Here is a 16,835-nt window from a genome sequence, read left to right as displayed (position 1 = left end):
ATGTTGTGTCATTATTTTACAAATATATATTTTCCAGGTCATTTTAAGATCTTGGTGGAGATAATACTTTACGAGTGGTGGAAAAAGAACCCAATTGTCATACTTGAGTAAAAGTAAAGATACTTAATAGAAAATGACTCAAGAAAAAAAGGAAAGTCACCCAGTATAATACTACTTGAGTAAAAGTAAAGATACTTAATAGAAAATGACTCAAGTAAAAGTGAAAGTCACCCAGTAAAATACTACTTGAGTAAAAGTATAGATACTTTATAGAAAATGACTCAAGAAAAAAAAGAAAGTCACCCAGTATAATACTACTTGAGTAAAAGTAAAGATACTTAATAGAAAATGACTCAAGTAAAAGTGAAAGTCACCCAGTAAAATACTACTTGAGTAAAAGTAAAGATACTTTATAGAAAATGACTCAAGAAAAAAGGGAAAGTCACCCAGTATAATACTACTTGAGTAAAAGTAAAGATACTTAATAGAAAATGACTCAAGTAAAAGTGAAAGTCACCCAGTAAAATACTACTTGAGTAAAAGTAAAGATACTTTATAGAAAATGACTCAAGAAAAAAGGGAAAGTCACCCAGTAAAATACTACTTGAGTAAAAGTAAAGATACTTAATAGGAAATGACTCATGTAAAAGTGAAAGTCACCCAGTAAAATACTACTTGAGTAAAAGTAAAGATACTTAATAGAAAATGACTCAAGTAAAAGTGAAAGTCACCCAGTAAAATACTACTTGAGTAAAAGTAAAGATACTTAATAGAAAATGACTCAAGTAACTGTGAAAGTCATCCAGTAAAATATTACTTGAGTAAAAGTCTAAAGTTTCAGTGAGGGGAAAAAGTATTTGATCCCCTGCTGATTTTGTACATTTGCACACTGACAAAGAATTGATCAGTCTACAATTTTAATGGTAGGTTTATTTGAACAGTGAGAGACAGAATAACAACAAAGAAATGCAGAGAAACATATGTAAAAAATGTTATAAAATGATTTGCATTTTAATGTAGGAAATAAGTATTTGACCCCTCTGCAAAACATGACTTAGTACTTGGTGGCAAAACCCTTGATGGCAATCACAGAGGTCAGATGTTTCTTGTAGTTGGCCACCAGGTTTGCACACATCTCAGGAGGGATTTTGTCCCACTCCTCTTTGCAGATCTTCTCCAAGTTATTAAGGTTTCGAGGCTGACGTTTGGCAACTCGAACCTTCAGCTCCCTCCACAGATTTTCTATGGGATTAAGGTCTGGAGACTGGCTAGGCCACTCCAGGACCTTAATGTGCTTCTTCTTGAGCCACTCCTTTGTTGCCTTGGCCGTGTGTTTTGGGTCATTGTCATGCTGGAATACCCATCCACGACCCATTTTCAATGCCCTGGCTGAGGAAGGAGGTTCTCACCCAAGATTTGACGGTACATGGCCCCGTCCATCGTCCCTTTGATGCATTGAAGTTGTTCTGTCCCCTTAGCAGAAAAACACACCCAAAGCATAATGTTTCCACCTCCATGTTTGACGGTGGGGATGGTGTTCTTGGGGTCATAGGCAGCATTCCTCCTCCTCCAAACACGCCGAGTTGAGTTGATGCCAAAGAGCTCCATTTTGGTCTCATCTGACCACAACACTTTCACCCAGTTGTCCTCTGAATCATTCAGATGTTCTTTGGCAAACTTCAGACGGGCATGTATATGTGCTTTCTTGAGCAGGGGGACCTTGCGGGCGCTGCAGGATTTCAGTCCTTCACGGCGTAGTGTGTTACCAATTGTTTTCTTGGTGACTATGGTCCCAGCTGCCTTGAGATCATTGACAAGATCCTCAAGTGTAGTTCTGGGCTGATTCCTCACCGTTCTCATGATCATTGCAACTCCACGAGGTGAGATCTTGCATGGAGCCCCAGGCCGAGGGAGATTGACAGTTCTTTTGTGTTTCTTCCATTTGCGAATAATCACACCAACTGTTGTCACCTTCTCACCAAGCTTCTTGATGATGGTCTTGTAGCCCATTCCAGCCTTGTGTAGGTCTACAATCTTGTCCCTGACATCCTTGGAGAGCTCTTTGGTCTTGGCCATGGTGGAGAGTTTGGAATCTGATTGATTGATTGCTTCTGTGGACAGGTGTCTTTTAAACAGGTAACAAACTGAGATTAGGAGCACTCCCTTTAAGAGTGTGCTGCTAATCTCAGCTCCTTACCTGTTTAAAAGACACCTGGGAGCCAGAAATCTTTCTGATTGAGAGGGGGTCAAATACTTATTTCCCTCATTAAAATGCAAATCAATTTATAACATTTTTGACATGCGTTTTTCTGATTTTTTGTTGTTGTTATTCTGTCTCTCACTGTTCAAATAAACCTACCATTAAAATTATAGACTGATCATTTCTTTGTCAGTGGGCAAACGTACAAAATCAGCAAGGGATCAAATACTTTTTCCCCTCACTGTATATGGTTTTAAATGTACTTAAGTATCAAAAGTGAAAGCAAAGGCTATATATCAAATTCCTTATATTATGCAGATGTTCTTGTTTTTATTTATTGATGGAAAGCCAGGGGCACAGTCTAACAATATTTTACAAACCAGATCAGAGGCATTAGGGATGAGTTCTCTTAATAAGTGTATGAATTTGACCGTTTTGCTGTCCTGCCTGAGCATTCGAAATGTAACGAGGACATATTTTCTTTCTGAATGTTGTCATGCAAAAGTAAAAAAATAAATACATTTTCAAGTACAGATACCTGTTACCATGGAAACAAGAGTTTATCAGTGTGTGTCATGTTCATGCAGATTTACAGTGATATTTACATTACAAAATCAGTTGTCTTAGTGTTACCCAGAGAACAGGATGGTTTTAAACGCCTGCTCTTTACTGCACTGACCCAATATCTCCAACAGACAGACACACGCAGAGAGAGAGAGAGAGAGAGAGATTTGAGTTTGTGAGATATTGATAATATATTGGGACAGCAATTAGGGATGGGGAGGTACTTGAATATTCAAACCGAGCTTAGTCTAGTATTCGATCAACTGTTGTATGATTTTTTTATTTCTTAAAAATAACAAACGTTTGAATGAAGTTGTATAAGCTTTTACTTGAGCTACTGCTGGTTCTTATGTTGCGTTTTACATGAAAAGGCAATTTAGCCTACTTTTATAGCGCATTTTAAGCTAGCCCTCCAGTCAGTCCTGACATAGAAGTAGGCCTGTATGCTCCCCACTTCAAATAGCGATTATAGGCGCGCACCTATTCGTCCCCAGGCTAAATGCGCATTATTGGAGTAGATTGCTAAAGTGAAAGTACTAACGCAGAATTTAGGGGGAATAAGAGTCTGATGGTGAACGAGATAAACGGGAACCTGACAGAGCTGCCAATATAATTTGACAGACCATTGAGATCCATGCAAAACACTCGCCAGATACATGTTATTCAGCCATTGAGGCCAGAAATGTAACGCTGTGACGTAGAAGTCACTCAGAGCTTATTTCGTTTTCAATTTATTGAGCTAGGCTATAGCAAATATGAGGCAAATTCTATCATGGCGAACATCAGACTTTATTTATTTATTTTTGCCAACATCAAACTTAATCTTTCACAAAATCGCCTCTATGACATACTTCTTTATTACGACGTGGAAACTCGATTTCAGAACCTTGGACAATTCTGATGTTCACAACCATAACAGCCTTGAACTCAAAGCACTGGACAACCCGTCTTTACCTTTCAATTAACAAAGAAAATATTGAAATATCTTTAGAATTTCTCACATATCAACTTGAAATCAGTGAGTAATATTTTTGTTTTGTTTTGGAATGTTATATTGCTCATGTTTATGAATACATAACACTAATGCCTATGCTTAATTCTGTGATTTAGAATCTGTCCCAAATGGAAGCCTGTTTCCTATATAAAGCACTGCTTTTGACCAGACGCCTTTGGGCCATGGTAAAAAAAAAAGTAGTGCACTTTATAGGGAATAGGTTGCCATTTCAGAGACAGCCAGAGCTGAGCTAGCTAGGCCTACTGAACTGATGCCATGCATTTCATTTTGCTAATATTGAAGCATTTTGTTTTCCACAGGCACTATTGACCATGGGATCCGCAATGTCTATCTCGGTCCGCAAGAAGACAGTCCTCTTCAAAGATGGGCCAGACACTGTGGGCCACTTGATGGAAGTCCAGACCGGTAAGAGCGCAAAAGACAAGACTCTGAAGCGCTACTCGCCATGGAGGCGGATTGTGAAGAAGAAGAGCTCCAAGAAGGAGCAGGCTCACGAGAACACCAACCAAAACAACATTATCCATCTGAGTAATGAGAACCTGGAGAAGTCTCAGTCCTTCTCCAACCTGTCCTCCCTCACCCTGGAGACGTCTCAGTCCTGTGACAAGCTGTCAACCCAGGACCAGAGCGCTCCAGCCATCTCCAAGAACGCCGCCTCGTCGGTCGAGAAGGCCCCCATATCCAACTCAAACACGGCCCCCGACACGCCCCAGATGGTGACCGTCCAGGACCTCGACACGCCCAGGAGGTTGGTGATGGTCCACGCTACAACCGGCGAGCTGCTGCGCTGCCTGGGTGAGTTCCTGTGCCGGCGCTGCCACCGGCTCCAGGACATGTCTTCCATGGACCCGGTGCTGTGGCTGCGGGTGGTGGACCGTTATCTGCTGGACAACTGCTATCAGAACCAGAGCTGCATCAATCCGGCCGCTGTGGTCTTCCTCTACATGCTGTGCCGCGAGGCGGTTTCCTCCGAGGTGGCCACCTTGCAGGAGCTGCATGCCGTGCTGCTCACCTGCCTCTACACGACCTGTTCCTACATGGGCAACGAGATCGGCTACCCCCTGAAACCCTTCCTGGTGGACACCTGCAAGCAGACCTTCTGGATCCGCTGCATGACCATCACCAAGCTGATGAGTGTGAAGATGCTCCAGATGAACACAGACCCTAACTTCTTCTCCCAGGTGTTTGCTGACCTGAAGAACGAGAGCCAGAAGGAGGAGAAGAAGAGCCGCCTGCTCAGCGGCGTGTACAGCACTCAGTGAGGGACCTAGGGTATAGGGGCCAGGGGAGGGTGAGGGCCTACTACAGACTGACATTTTAAAATGGAAGGGAGGAGGACTGGTTGAGGGAGTGGGAAGAGTGTGAGCTTTGATGGGAAAATATGATTTATAGATTTTAAGGGTTAATATGAGGGTTAATTTGGCTTGAAAGAGAACACAAATCGGTAGCTATGAATGTGTGGAGGACTGAGGCTTGAGCTTACTATCTACAGTACCAGCTGACTGTCTGATGTGTGCACTGCCTACCACGGGAGGATTGGAGGCACCCTTGAGTGACTGGGCAAGTGCTCACATCACACTGAGGCTGCAGCCCACCAGCCTACTGTTCTGACTGTGGGAGATGTCCACTTCCTACCACGGGAGGGAAGGAGGCACCCTTGTGTGAGTGGACTAGTGCTCTGATCATGGTTGAACAGACAACCTGCAACCCTGGCGCTGTAGACAGTGAAGTGAACACCAATGTTCCCCCACAGCAAGCACGGGACAGTTCTGGGGGACAGGGATTCGTTTGAGGACCATTGGTTCTGATGAATTTGAACGAACAGTGTGACTGTTTTGGAATAAAATGCTTTATATAATTTCTTAAAAACATCACATGTTGTGTCATTATTTTACAAATATATATTTTCCAGGTCATTTTAAGATCTTGGTGGAGATAATACTTTACGAGTGGTGGAAAAAGAACCCAATTGTCATACTTGAGTAAAAGTAAAGATACTTAATAGAAAATGACTCAAGAAAAAAAGGAAAGTCACCCAGTATAATACTACTTGAGTAAAAGTAAAGATACTTAATAGAAAATGACTCAAGTAAAAGTGAAAGTCACCCAGTAAAATACTACTTGAGTAAAAGTAAAGATACTTTATAGAAAATGACTCAAGAAAAAAAGGAAAGTCACCCAGTATAATACTACTTGAGTAAAAGTAAAGATACTTAATAGAAAATGACTCAAGTAAAAGTGAAAGTCACCCAGTAAAATACTACTTGAGTAAAAGTAAAGATACTTTATAGAAAATGACTCAAGAAAAAAGGGAAAGTCACCCAGTATAATACTACTTGAGTAAAAGTAAAGATACTTAATAGAAAATGACTCAAGTAAAAGTGAAAGTCACCCAGTAAAATACTACTTGAGTAAAAGTAAAGATACTTTATAGAAAATGACTCAAGAAAAAAGGGAAAGTCACCCAGTAAAATACTACTTGAGTAAAAGTAAAGATACTTAATAGAAAATGACTCATGTAAAAGTGAAAGTCACCCAGTAAAATACTACTTGAGTAAAAGTAAAGATACTTAATAGAAAATGACTCAAGTAAAAGTGAAAGTCACCCAGTAAAATACTACTTGAGTAAAAGTAAAGATACTTAATAGAAAATGACTCATGTAAAAGTGAAAGTCACCCAGTAAAATACTACTTGAGTAAAAGTAAAGATACTTAATAGAAAATGACTCAAGTAAAAGTGAAAGTCATCCAGTAAAATATTACTTGAGTAAAAGTCTAAAGGTTCAGTGAGGGGAAAAAGTATTTGATCCCCTGCTGATTTTGTACATTTGCACACTGACAAAGAATTGATCAGTCTACAATTTTAATGGTAGGTTTATTTGAACAGTGAGAGACAGAATAACAACAAAGAAATCCAGAAAAACATATGTCAAAAATGTTATAAAATGATTTGCATTTTAATGTAGGAAATAATCATTTGACCCCTCTGCAAAACATGACTTAGTACTTGGTGGCAAAACCCTTGATGGCAATCACAGAGGTCAGATGTTTCTTGTAGTTGGCCACCAGGTTTGCACACATCTCAGGAGGGATTTTGTCCCACTCCTCTTTGCAGATCTTCTCCAAGCTATTAAGGTTTCGAGGCTGACGTTTGGCAACTCGAACCTTCAGCTCCCTCCACAGATTTTCTATGGGATTAAGGTCTGGAGACTGGCTAGGCCACTCCAGGACCTTAATGTGCTTCTTCTTGAGCCACTCCTTTGTTGCCTTGGCCGTGTGTTTTGGGTCATTGTCATGCTGGAATACCCATCCACGACCCATTTTCAATGCCCTGGCTGAGGGAAGGAGGTTCTCACCCAAGATTTGACGGTACATGGCCCCGTCCATCGTCCCTTTGATGCATTGAAGTTGTTCTGTCCCCTTAGCAGAAAAACACACCCAAAGCATAATGTTTCCACCTCCATGTTTGACGGTGGGGATGGTGTTCTTGGGGTCATAGGCAGCATTCCTCCTCCTCCAAACACGCCGAGTTGAGTTGATGCCAAAGAGCTCCATTTTGGTCTCATCTGACCACAACACTTTCACCCAGTTGTCCTCTGAATCATTCAGATGTTCTTTGGCAAACTTCAGACGGGCATGTATATGTGCTTTCTTGAGCAGGGGGACCTTGCGGGCGCTGCAGGATTTCAGTCCTTCACGGCGTAGTGTGTTACCAATTGTTTTCTTGGTGACTATGGTCCCAGCTGCCTTGAGATCATTGACAAGATCCTCAAGTGTAGTTCTGGGCTGATTCCTCACCGTTCTCATGATCATTGCAACTCCACGAGGTGAGATCTTGCATGGAGCCCCAGGCCGAGGGAGATTGACAGTTCTTTTGTGTTTCTTCCATTTGCGAATAATCACACCAACTGTTGTCACCTTCTCACCAAGCTTCTTGACGATGGTCTTGTAGCCCATTCCAGCCTTGTGTAGGTCTACAATCTTGTCCCTGACATCCTTGGAGAGCTCTTTGGTCTTGGCCATGGTGGAGAGTTTGGAATCTGATTGATTGATTGCTTCTGTGGACAGGTGTCTTTTAAACAGGTAACAAACTGAGATTAGGAGCACTCCCTTTAAGAGTGTGCTGCCAATCTCAGCTCCTTACCTGTTTAAAAGACACCTGGGAGCCAGAAATCTTTCTGATTGAGAGGGGGTCAAATACTTATTTCCCTCATTAAAATGCAAATCAATTTATAACATTTTTGACATGCGTTTTTCTGATTTTTTGTTGTTGTTATTCTGTCTCTCACTGTTCAAATAAACCTACCATTAAAATTATAGACTGATCATTTCTTTGTCAGTGGGCAAACGTACAAAATCAGCAAGGGATCAAATACTTTTTCCCCTCACTGTATATGGTTTTAAATGTACTTAAGTATCAAAAGTGAAAGCAAAGGCTATATATCAAATTCCTTATATTATGCAGATGTTCTTGTTTTTATTTATTTATGGAAAGCCAGGGGCACAGTCTAACAATATTTTACAAACCAGATCAGAGGCATTAGGGATGAGTTCTCTTAATAAGTGTATGAATTTGACCGTTTTGCTGTCCTGCCTGAGCATTCGAAATGTAACGAGGACATATTTTCTTTCTGAATGTTGTCATGCAAAAGTAAAAAAATAAATACATTTTCAAGTACAGATACCTGTTACCATGGAAACAAGAGTTTATCAGTGTGTGTCATGTTCATGCAGATTTACAGTGATATTTACATTACAAAATCAGTTGTCTTAGTGTTACCCAGAGAACAGGATGGTTTTAAACGCCTGCTCTTTACTGCACTGACCCAATATCTCCAACAGACAGACACACGCAGAGAGAGAGAGAGAGAGAGAGAGAGAGAGAGAGAGAGAGAGAGATTTGAGTTTGTGAGATATTGATAATATATTGGGACAGCAATTAGGGATGGGGAGGTACTTGAATATTCAAACCGAGCTTAGTCTAGTATTGGATCAACTGTTGTATGATTTTTTTATTTCTTAAAAATAACAAACGTTTGAATGAAGTTGTATAAGCTTTTACTTGAGCTACTGCTGGTTCTTATGTTGCGTTTTACATGAAAAGGCAATTTAGCCTACTTTTATAGCGCATTTTAAGCTAGCCCTCCAGTCAGTCCTGACATAGAAGTAGGCCTGTATGCTCCCCACTTCAAATAGCGATTATAGGCGCGCACCTATTCGTCCCCAGGCTAAATGCGCATTATTGGAGTAGATTGCTAAAGTGAAAGTACTAACGCAGAATTTAGGGGGAATAAGAGTCTGATGGTGAACGAGATAAACGGGAACCTGACAGAGCTGCCAATATAATTTGACAGACCATTGAGATCCATGCAAAACACTCGCCAGATACATGTTATTCAGCCATTGAGGCCAGAAATGTAACGCTGTGACGTAGAAGTCACTCAGAGCTTATTTCGTTTTCAATTTATTGAGCTAGGCTATAGCAAATATGAGGCAAATTCTATCATGGCGAACATCAGACTTTATTTATTTATTTTTGCCAACATCAAACTTAATCTTTCACAAAATCGCCTCAATGACATACTTCTTTATTACGACGTGGAAACTCGATTTCAGAACCTTGGACAATTCTGATGTTCACAACCATAACAGCCTTGAACTCAAAGCACTGGACAACCCGTCTTTACCTTTCAATTAACAAAGAAAATATTGAAATATCTTTAGAATTTCTCACATATCAACTTGAAATCAGTGAGTAATATTTTTGTTTTGTTTTGGAATGTTATATTGCTCATGTTTATGAATACATAACACTAATGCCTATGCTTAATTCTGTGATTTAGAATCTGTCCCAAATGGAAGCCTGTTTCCTATATAAAGCACTGCTTTTGACCAGACGCCTTTGGGCCATGGTAAAAAAAAAAGTAGTGCACTTTATAGGGAATAGGTTGCCATTTCAGAGACAGCCAGAGCTGAGCTAGCTAGGCCTACTGAACTGATGCCATGCATTTCATTTTGCTAATATTGAAGCATTTTGTTTTCCACAGGCACTATTGACCATGGGATCCGCAATGTCTATCTCGGTCCGCAAGAAGACAGTCCTCTTCAAAGATGGGCCGGACACTGTGGGCCACTTGATGGAAGTCCAGACCGGTAAGAGCGCAAAAGACAAGACTCTGAAGCGCTACTCGCCATGGAGGCGGATTGTGAAGAAGAAGAGCTCCAAGAAGGAGCAGGCTCACGAGAACACCAACCAAAACAACATTATCCATCTGAGTAATGAGAACCTGGAGAAGTCTCAGTCCTTCTCCAACCTGTCCTCCCTCACCCTGGAGACGTCTCAGTCCTGTGACAAGCTGTCAACCCAGGACCAGAGCGCTCCAGCCATCTCCAAGAACGCCGCCTCGTCGGTCGAGAAGGCCCCCATATCCAACTCAAACACGGCCCCCGACACGCCCCAGATGGTGACCGTCCAGGACCTCGACACGCCCAGGAGGTTGGTGATGGTCCACGCTACAACCGGCGAGCTGCTGCGCTGCCTGGGTGAGTTCCTGTGCCGGCGCTGCCACCGGCTCCAGGACATGTCTTCCATGGACCCGGTGCTGTGGCTGCGGGTGGTGGACCGTTATCTGCTGGACAACTGCTATCAGAACCAGAGCTGCATCAATCCGGCCGCTGTGGTCTTCCTCTACATGCTGTGCCGCGAGGCGGTTTCCTCCGAGGTGGCCACCTTGCAGGAGCTGCATGCCGTGCTGCTCACCTGCCTCTACACGACCTGTTCCTACATGGGCAACGAGATCGGCTACCCCCTGAAACCCTTCCTGGTGGACACCTGCAAGCAGACCTTCTGGATCCGCTGCATGACCATCACCAAGCTGATGAGTGTGAAGATGCTCCAGATGAACACAGACCCTAACTTCTTCTCCCAGGTGTTTGCTGACCTGAAGAACGAGAGCCAGAAGGAGGAGAAGAAGAGCCGCCTGCTCAGCGGCGTGTACAGCACTCAGTGAGGGACCTAGGGTATAGGGGCCAGGGGAGGGTGAGGGCCTACTACAGACTGACATTTTAAAATGGAAGGGAGGAGGACTGGTTGAGGGAGTGGGAAGAGTGTGAGCTTTGATGGGAAAATATGATTTATAGATTTTAAGGGTTAATATGAGGGTTAATTTGGCTTGAAAGAGAACACAAATCGGTAGCTATGAATGTGTGGAGGACTGAGGCTTGAGCTTACTATCTACAGTACCAGCTGACTGTCTGATGTGTGCACTGCCTACCACGGGAGGATTGGAGGCACCCTTGAGTGACTGGGCAAGTGCTCACATCACACTGAGGCTGCAGCCCACCAGCCTACTGTTCTGACTGTGGGAGATGTCCACTTCCTACCACGGGAGGGAAGGAGGCACCCTTGTGTGAGTGGACTAGTGCTCTGATCATGGTTGAACAGACAACCTGCAACCCTGGCGCTGTAGACAGTGAAGTGAACACCAATGTTCCCCCGCAGCAAGCACGGGACAGTTCTGGGGGACAGGGATTCGTTTGAGGACCATTGGTTCTGATGAATTTGAACGAACAGTGTGACTGTTTTGGAATAAAATGCTTTATATAATTTCTTAAAAACATCACATGTTGTGTCATTATTTTACAAATATATATTTTCCAGGTCATTTTGAGATCTTGGTGGAGATAATACTTTACGAGTGGTGGAAAAAGAACCCAATTGTCATACTTGAGTAAAAGTAAAGATACTTAATAGAAAATGACTCAAGAAAAAAAGGAAAGTCACCCAGTATAATACTACTTGAGTAAAAGTAAAGATACTTAATAGAAAATGACTCAAGTAAAAGTGAAAGTCACCCAGTAAAATATTACTTGAGTAAAAGTAAAGATACTTAATAGAAAATGACTCAAGGGTACCCAGCACGGTGAAAGTCATGGCCAGTAAAAGTGAGTCCCCGTACTCTGAGTAAAAGTGCTAAAGGTGCTCAGTGGAGCCCGCGGAAAAGCAGGTCAGTGGGGGGTTGATCCCCTGCTGATTTTGTACATTTGCACACTGACAAAGAATTGATCAGTCTACAATTTTAATGGTAGGTTTATTTGAACAGTGAGAGACAGAATAACAACAAAGAAATCCAGAAAAACATATGTCAAAAATGTTATAAAATGATTTGCATTTTAATGTAGGAAATAAGTATTTGACCCCTCTGCAAAACATGACTTAGTACTTGGTGGCAAAACCCTTGATGGCAATCACAGAGGTCAGATGTTTCTTGTAGTTGGCCACCAGGTTTGCACACATCTCAGGAGGGATTTTGTCCCACTCCTCTTTGCAGATCTTCTCCAAGTTATTAAGGTTTCGAGGCTGACGTTTGGCAACTCGAACCTTCAGCTCCCTCCACAGATTTTCTATGGGATTAAGGTCTGGAGACTGGCTAGGCCACTCCAGGACCTTAATGTGCTTCTTCTTGAGCCACTCCTTTGTTGCCTTGGCCGTGTGTTTTGGGTCATTGTCATGCTGGAATACCCATCCACGACCCATTTTCAATGCCCTGGCTGAGGGAAGGAGGTTCTCACCCAAGATTTGACGGTACATGGCCCCGTCCATCGTCCCTTTGATGCATTGAAGTTGTTCTGTCCCCTTAGCAGAAAAACACACCCAAAGCATAATGTTTCCACCTCCATGTTTGACGGTGGGGATGGTGTTCTTGGGGTCATAGGCAGCATTCCTCCTCCTCCAAACACGCCGAGTTGAGTTGATGCCAAAGAGCTCCATTTTGGTCTCATCTGACCACAACACTTTCACCCAGTTGTCCTCTGAATCATTCAGATGTTCTTTGGCAAACTTCAGACGGGCATGTATATGTGCTTTCTTGAGCAGGGGGACCTTGCGGGCGCTGCAGGATTTCAGTCCTTCACGGCGTAGTGTGTTACCAATTGTTTTCTTGGTGACTATGGTCCCAGCTGCCTTGAGATCATTGACAAGATCCTCAAGTGTAGTTCTGGGCTGATTCCTCACCGTTCTCATGATCATTGCAACTCCACGAGGTGAGATCTTGCATGGAGCCCCAGGCCGAGGGAGATTGACAGTTCTTTTGTGTTTCTTCCATTTGCGAATAATCACACCAACTGTTGTCACCTTCTCACCAAGCTTCTTGACGATGGTCTTGTAGCCCATTCCAGCCTTGTGTAGGTCTACAATCTTGTCCCTGACATCCTTGGAGAGCTCTTTGGTCTTGGCCATGGTGGAGAGTTTGGAATCTGATTGATTGATTGCTTCTGTGGACAGGTGTCTTTTAAACAGGTAACAAACTGAGATTAGGAGCACTCCCTTTAAGAGTGTGCTGCTAATCTCAGCTCCTTACCTGTTTAAAAGACACCTGGGAGCCAGAAATCTTTCTGATTGAGAGGGGGTCAAATACTTATTTCCCTCATTAAAATGCAAATCAATTTATAACATTTTTGACATGCGTTTTTCTGATTTTTTGTTGTTGTTATTCTGTCTCTCACTGTTCAAATAAACCTACCATTAAAATTATAGACTGATCATTTCTTTGTCAGTGGGCAAACGTACAAAATCAGCAAGGGATCAAATACTTTTTCCCCTCACTGTATATGGTTTTAAATGTACTTAAGTATCAAAAGTGAAAGCAAAGGCTATATATCAAATTCCTTATATTATGCAGATGTTCTTGTTTTTATTTATTTATGGAAAGCCAGGGGCACAGTCTAACAATATTTTACAAACCAGATCAGAGGCATTAGGGATGAGTTCTCTTAATAAGTGTATGAATTTGACCGTTTTGCTGTCCTGCCTGAGCATTCGAAATGTAACGAGGACATATTTTCTTTCTGAATGTTGTCATGCAAAAGTAAAAAAATAAATACATTTTCAAGTACAGATACCTGTTACCATGGAAACAAGAGTTTATCAGTGTGTGTCATGTTCATGCAGATTTACAGTGATATTTACATTACAAAATCAGTTGTCTTAGTGTTACCCAGAGAACAGGATGGTTTTAAACGCCTGCTCTTTACTGCACTGACCCAATATCTCCAACAGACAGACACACGCAGAGAGAGAGAGAGAGAGAGAGATTTGAGTTTGTGAGATATTGATAATATATTGGGACAGCAATTAGAGATGGGGAGGTACTTGAATATTCAAACCGAGCTTAGTCTAGTATTGGATCAACTGTTGTATGATTTTTTTATTTCTTAAAAATAACAAACGTTTGAATGAAGTTGTATAAGCTTTTACTTGAGCTACTGCTGGTTCTTATGTTGCGTTTTACATGAAAAGGCAATTTAGCCTACTTTTATAGCGCATTTTAAGCTAGCCCTCCAGTCAGTCCTGACATAGAAGTAGGCCTGTATGCTCCCCACTTCAAATAGCGATTATAGGCGCGCACCTATTCGTCCCCAGGCTAAATGCGCATTATTGGAGTAGATTGCTAAAGTGAAAGTACTAACGCAGAATTTAGGGGGAATAAGAGTCTGATGGTGAACGAGATAAACGGGAACCTGACAGAGCTGCCAATATAATTTGACAGACCATTGAGATCCATGCAAAACACTCGCCAGATACATGTTATTCAGCCATTGAGGCCAGAAATGTAACGCTGTGACGTAGAAGTCACTCAGAGCTTATTTCGTTTTCAATTTATTGAGCTAGGCTATAGCAAATATGAGGCAAATTCTATCATGGCGAACATCAGACTTTATTTATTTATTTTTGCCAACATCAAACTTAATCTTTCACAAAATCGCCTCTATGACATACTTCTTTATTACGACGTGGAAACTCGATTTCAGAACCTTGGACAATTCTGATGTTCACAACCATAACAGCCTTGAACTCAAAGCACTGGACAACCCGTCTTTACCTTTCAATTAACAAAGAAAATATTGAAATATCTTTAGAATTTCTCACATATCAACTTGAAATCAGTGAGTAATATTTTTGTTTTGTTTTGGAATGTTATATTGCTCATGTTTATGAATACATAACACTAATGCCTATGCTTAATTCTGTGATTTAGAATCTGTCCCAAATGGAAGCCTGTTTCCTATATAAAGCACTGCTTTTGACCAGACGCCTTTGGGCCATGGTAAAAAAAAAAGTAGTGCACTTTATAGGGAATAGGTTGCCATTTCAGAGACAGCCAGAGCTGAGCTAGCTAGGCCTACTGAACTGATGCCATGCATTTCATTTTGCTAATATTGAAGCATTTTGTTTTCCACAGGCACTATTGACCATGGGATCCGCAATGTCTATCTCGGTCCGCAAGAAGACAGTCCTCTTCAAAGATGGGCCGGACACTGTGGGCCACTTGATGGAAGTCCAGACCGGTAAGAGCGCAAAAGACAAGACTCTGAAGCGCTACTCGCCATGGAGGCGGATTGTGAAGAAGAAGAGCTCCAAGAAGGAGCAGGCTCACGAGAACACCAACCAAAACAACATTATCCATCTGAGTAATGAGAACCTGGAGAAGTCTCAGTCCTTCTCCAACCTGTCCTCCCTCACCCTGGAGACGTCTCAGTCCTGTGACAAGCTGTCAACCCAGGACCAGAGCGCTCCAGCCATCTCCAAGAACGCCGCCTCGTCGGTCGAGAAGGCCCCCATATCCAACTCAAACACGGCCCCCGACACGCCCCAGATGGTGACCGTCCAGGACCTCGACACGCCCAGGAGGTTGGTGATGGTCCACGCTACAACCGGCGAGCTGCTGCGCTGCCTGGGTGAGTTCCTGTGCCGGCGCTGCCACCGGCTCCAGGACATGTCTTCCATGGACCCGGTGCTGTGGCTGCGGGTGGTGGACCGTTATCTGCTGGACAACTGCTATCAGAACCAGAGCTGCATCAATCCGGCCGCTGTGGTCTTCCTCTACATGCTGTGCCGCGAGGCGGTTTCCTCCGAGGTGGCCACCTTGCAGGAGCTGCATGCCGTGCTGCTCACCTGCCTCTACACGACCTGTTCCTACATGGGCAACGAGATCGGCTACCCCCTGAAACCCTTCCTGGTGGACACCTGCAAGCAGACCTTCTGGATCCGCTGCATGACCATCACCAAGCTGATGAGTGTGAAGATGCTCCAGATGAACACAGACCCTAACTTCTTCTCCCAGGTGTTTGCTGACCTGAAGAACGAGAGCCAGAAGGAGGAGAAGAAGAGCCGCCTGCTCAGCGGCGTGTACAGCACTCAGTGAGGGACCTAGGGTATAGGGGCCAGGGGAGGGTGAGGGCCTACTACAGACTGACATTTTAAAATGGAAGGGAGGAGGACTGGTTGAGGGAGTGGGAAGAGTGTGAGCTTTGATGGGAAAATATGATTTATAGATTTTAAGGGTTAATATGAGGGTTAATTTGGCTTGAAAGAGAACACAAATCGGTAGCTATGAATGTGTGGAGGACTGAGGCTTGAGCTTACTATCTACAGTACCAGCTGACTGTCTGATGTGTGCACTGCCTACCACGGGAGGATTGGAGGCACCCTTGAGTGACTGGGCAAGTGCTCACATCACACTGAGGCTGCAGCCCACCAGCCTACTGTTCTGACTGTGGGAGATGTCCACTTCCTACCACGGGAGGGAAGGAGGCACCCTTGTGTGAGTGGACTAGTGCTCTGATCATGGTTGAACAGACAACCTGCAACCCTGGCGCTGTAGACAGTGAAGTGAACACCAATGTTCCCCCGCAGCAAGCACGGGACAGTTCTGGGGGACAGGGATTCGTTTGAGGACCATTGGTTCTGATGAATTTGAACGAACAGTGTGACTGTTTTGGAATAAAATGCTTTATATAATTTCTTAAAAACATCACATGTTGTGTCATTATTTTACAAATATATATTTTCCAGGTCATTTTGAGATCTTGGTGGAGATAATACTTTACGAGTGGTGGAAAAAGAACCCAATTGTCATACTTGAGTAAAAGTAAAGATACTTAATAGAAAATGACTCAAGAAAAAAAGGAAAGTCACCCAGTATAATACTACTTGAGTAAAAGTAAAGATACTTAATAGAAAATGACTCAAGTAAAAGTGAAAGTCACCCAGTAAAA

General features: G+C 42.8%; 4 protein-coding genes across 7 annotated transcripts in view; 3 read left to right on the top strand and 1 right to left on the bottom strand.

Annotated features, from left to right (window-relative positions):
• Positions 1–16,835, bottom strand: part of dnah9l (dynein, axonemal, heavy polypeptide 9 like) — an 85,927-nt gene that overhangs the window by 19,656 nt on the left and 49,436 nt on the right. The window lies entirely within an intron of this gene.
• Positions 4,088–5,634, top strand: LOC123741642 (cyclin-dependent kinase 5 activator 1-like). Its single transcript, XM_045714821.2, has one exon. The coding sequence runs from the start codon at positions 4,091–4,093 to the stop codon at positions 5,039–5,041; it is 951 nt and encodes a 316-aa protein (XP_045570777.1). The 5' UTR covers positions 4,088–4,090; the 3' UTR covers positions 5,042–5,634.
• Positions 9,751–11,416, top strand: LOC145877490 (cyclin-dependent kinase 5 activator 1-like). Its single transcript, XM_082973072.1, has one exon. The coding sequence runs from the start codon at positions 9,839–9,841 to the stop codon at positions 10,787–10,789; it is 951 nt and encodes a 316-aa protein (XP_082829198.1). The 5' UTR covers positions 9,751–9,838; the 3' UTR covers positions 10,790–11,416.
• On the top strand, positions 14,944–16,609 carry LOC123741647 (cyclin-dependent kinase 5 activator 1-like). Its single transcript, XM_045714827.2, has one exon. It carries the CDS (start codon positions 15,032–15,034, stop codon positions 15,980–15,982), a length of 951 nt encoding a protein of 316 aa, XP_045570783.2. The 5' UTR covers positions 14,944–15,031; the 3' UTR covers positions 15,983–16,609.

The sequence above is a fragment of the Salmo salar genome, chromosome 03 (genome assembly GCF_965601325.2).
Source record: "Salmo salar chromosome 03, fSalSal1, whole genome shotgun sequence".
NCBI classification, from domain to species: domain Eukaryota; kingdom Metazoa; phylum Chordata; class Actinopteri; order Salmoniformes; family Salmonidae; genus Salmo; species Salmo salar.
This window is presented reverse-complemented; position numbering and strand designations above follow the sequence as displayed.

Excerpts from the sequence above, each read along its gene's own strand:
- LOC145877490 (XM_082973072.1), top strand. The coding sequence starts at position 9,839 with ATGGGATCCGCAATGTCTATCTCGGTCCGCAAGAAGACAGTCCTCTTC.
- LOC123741647 (XM_045714827.2), top strand. The coding sequence starts at position 15,032 with ATGGGATCCGCAATGTCTATCTCGGTCCGCAAGAAGACAGTCCTCTTC.
- LOC123741642 (XM_045714821.2), top strand. The coding sequence starts at position 4,091 with ATGGGATCCGCAATGTCTATCTCGGTCCGCAAGAAGACAGTCCTCTTC.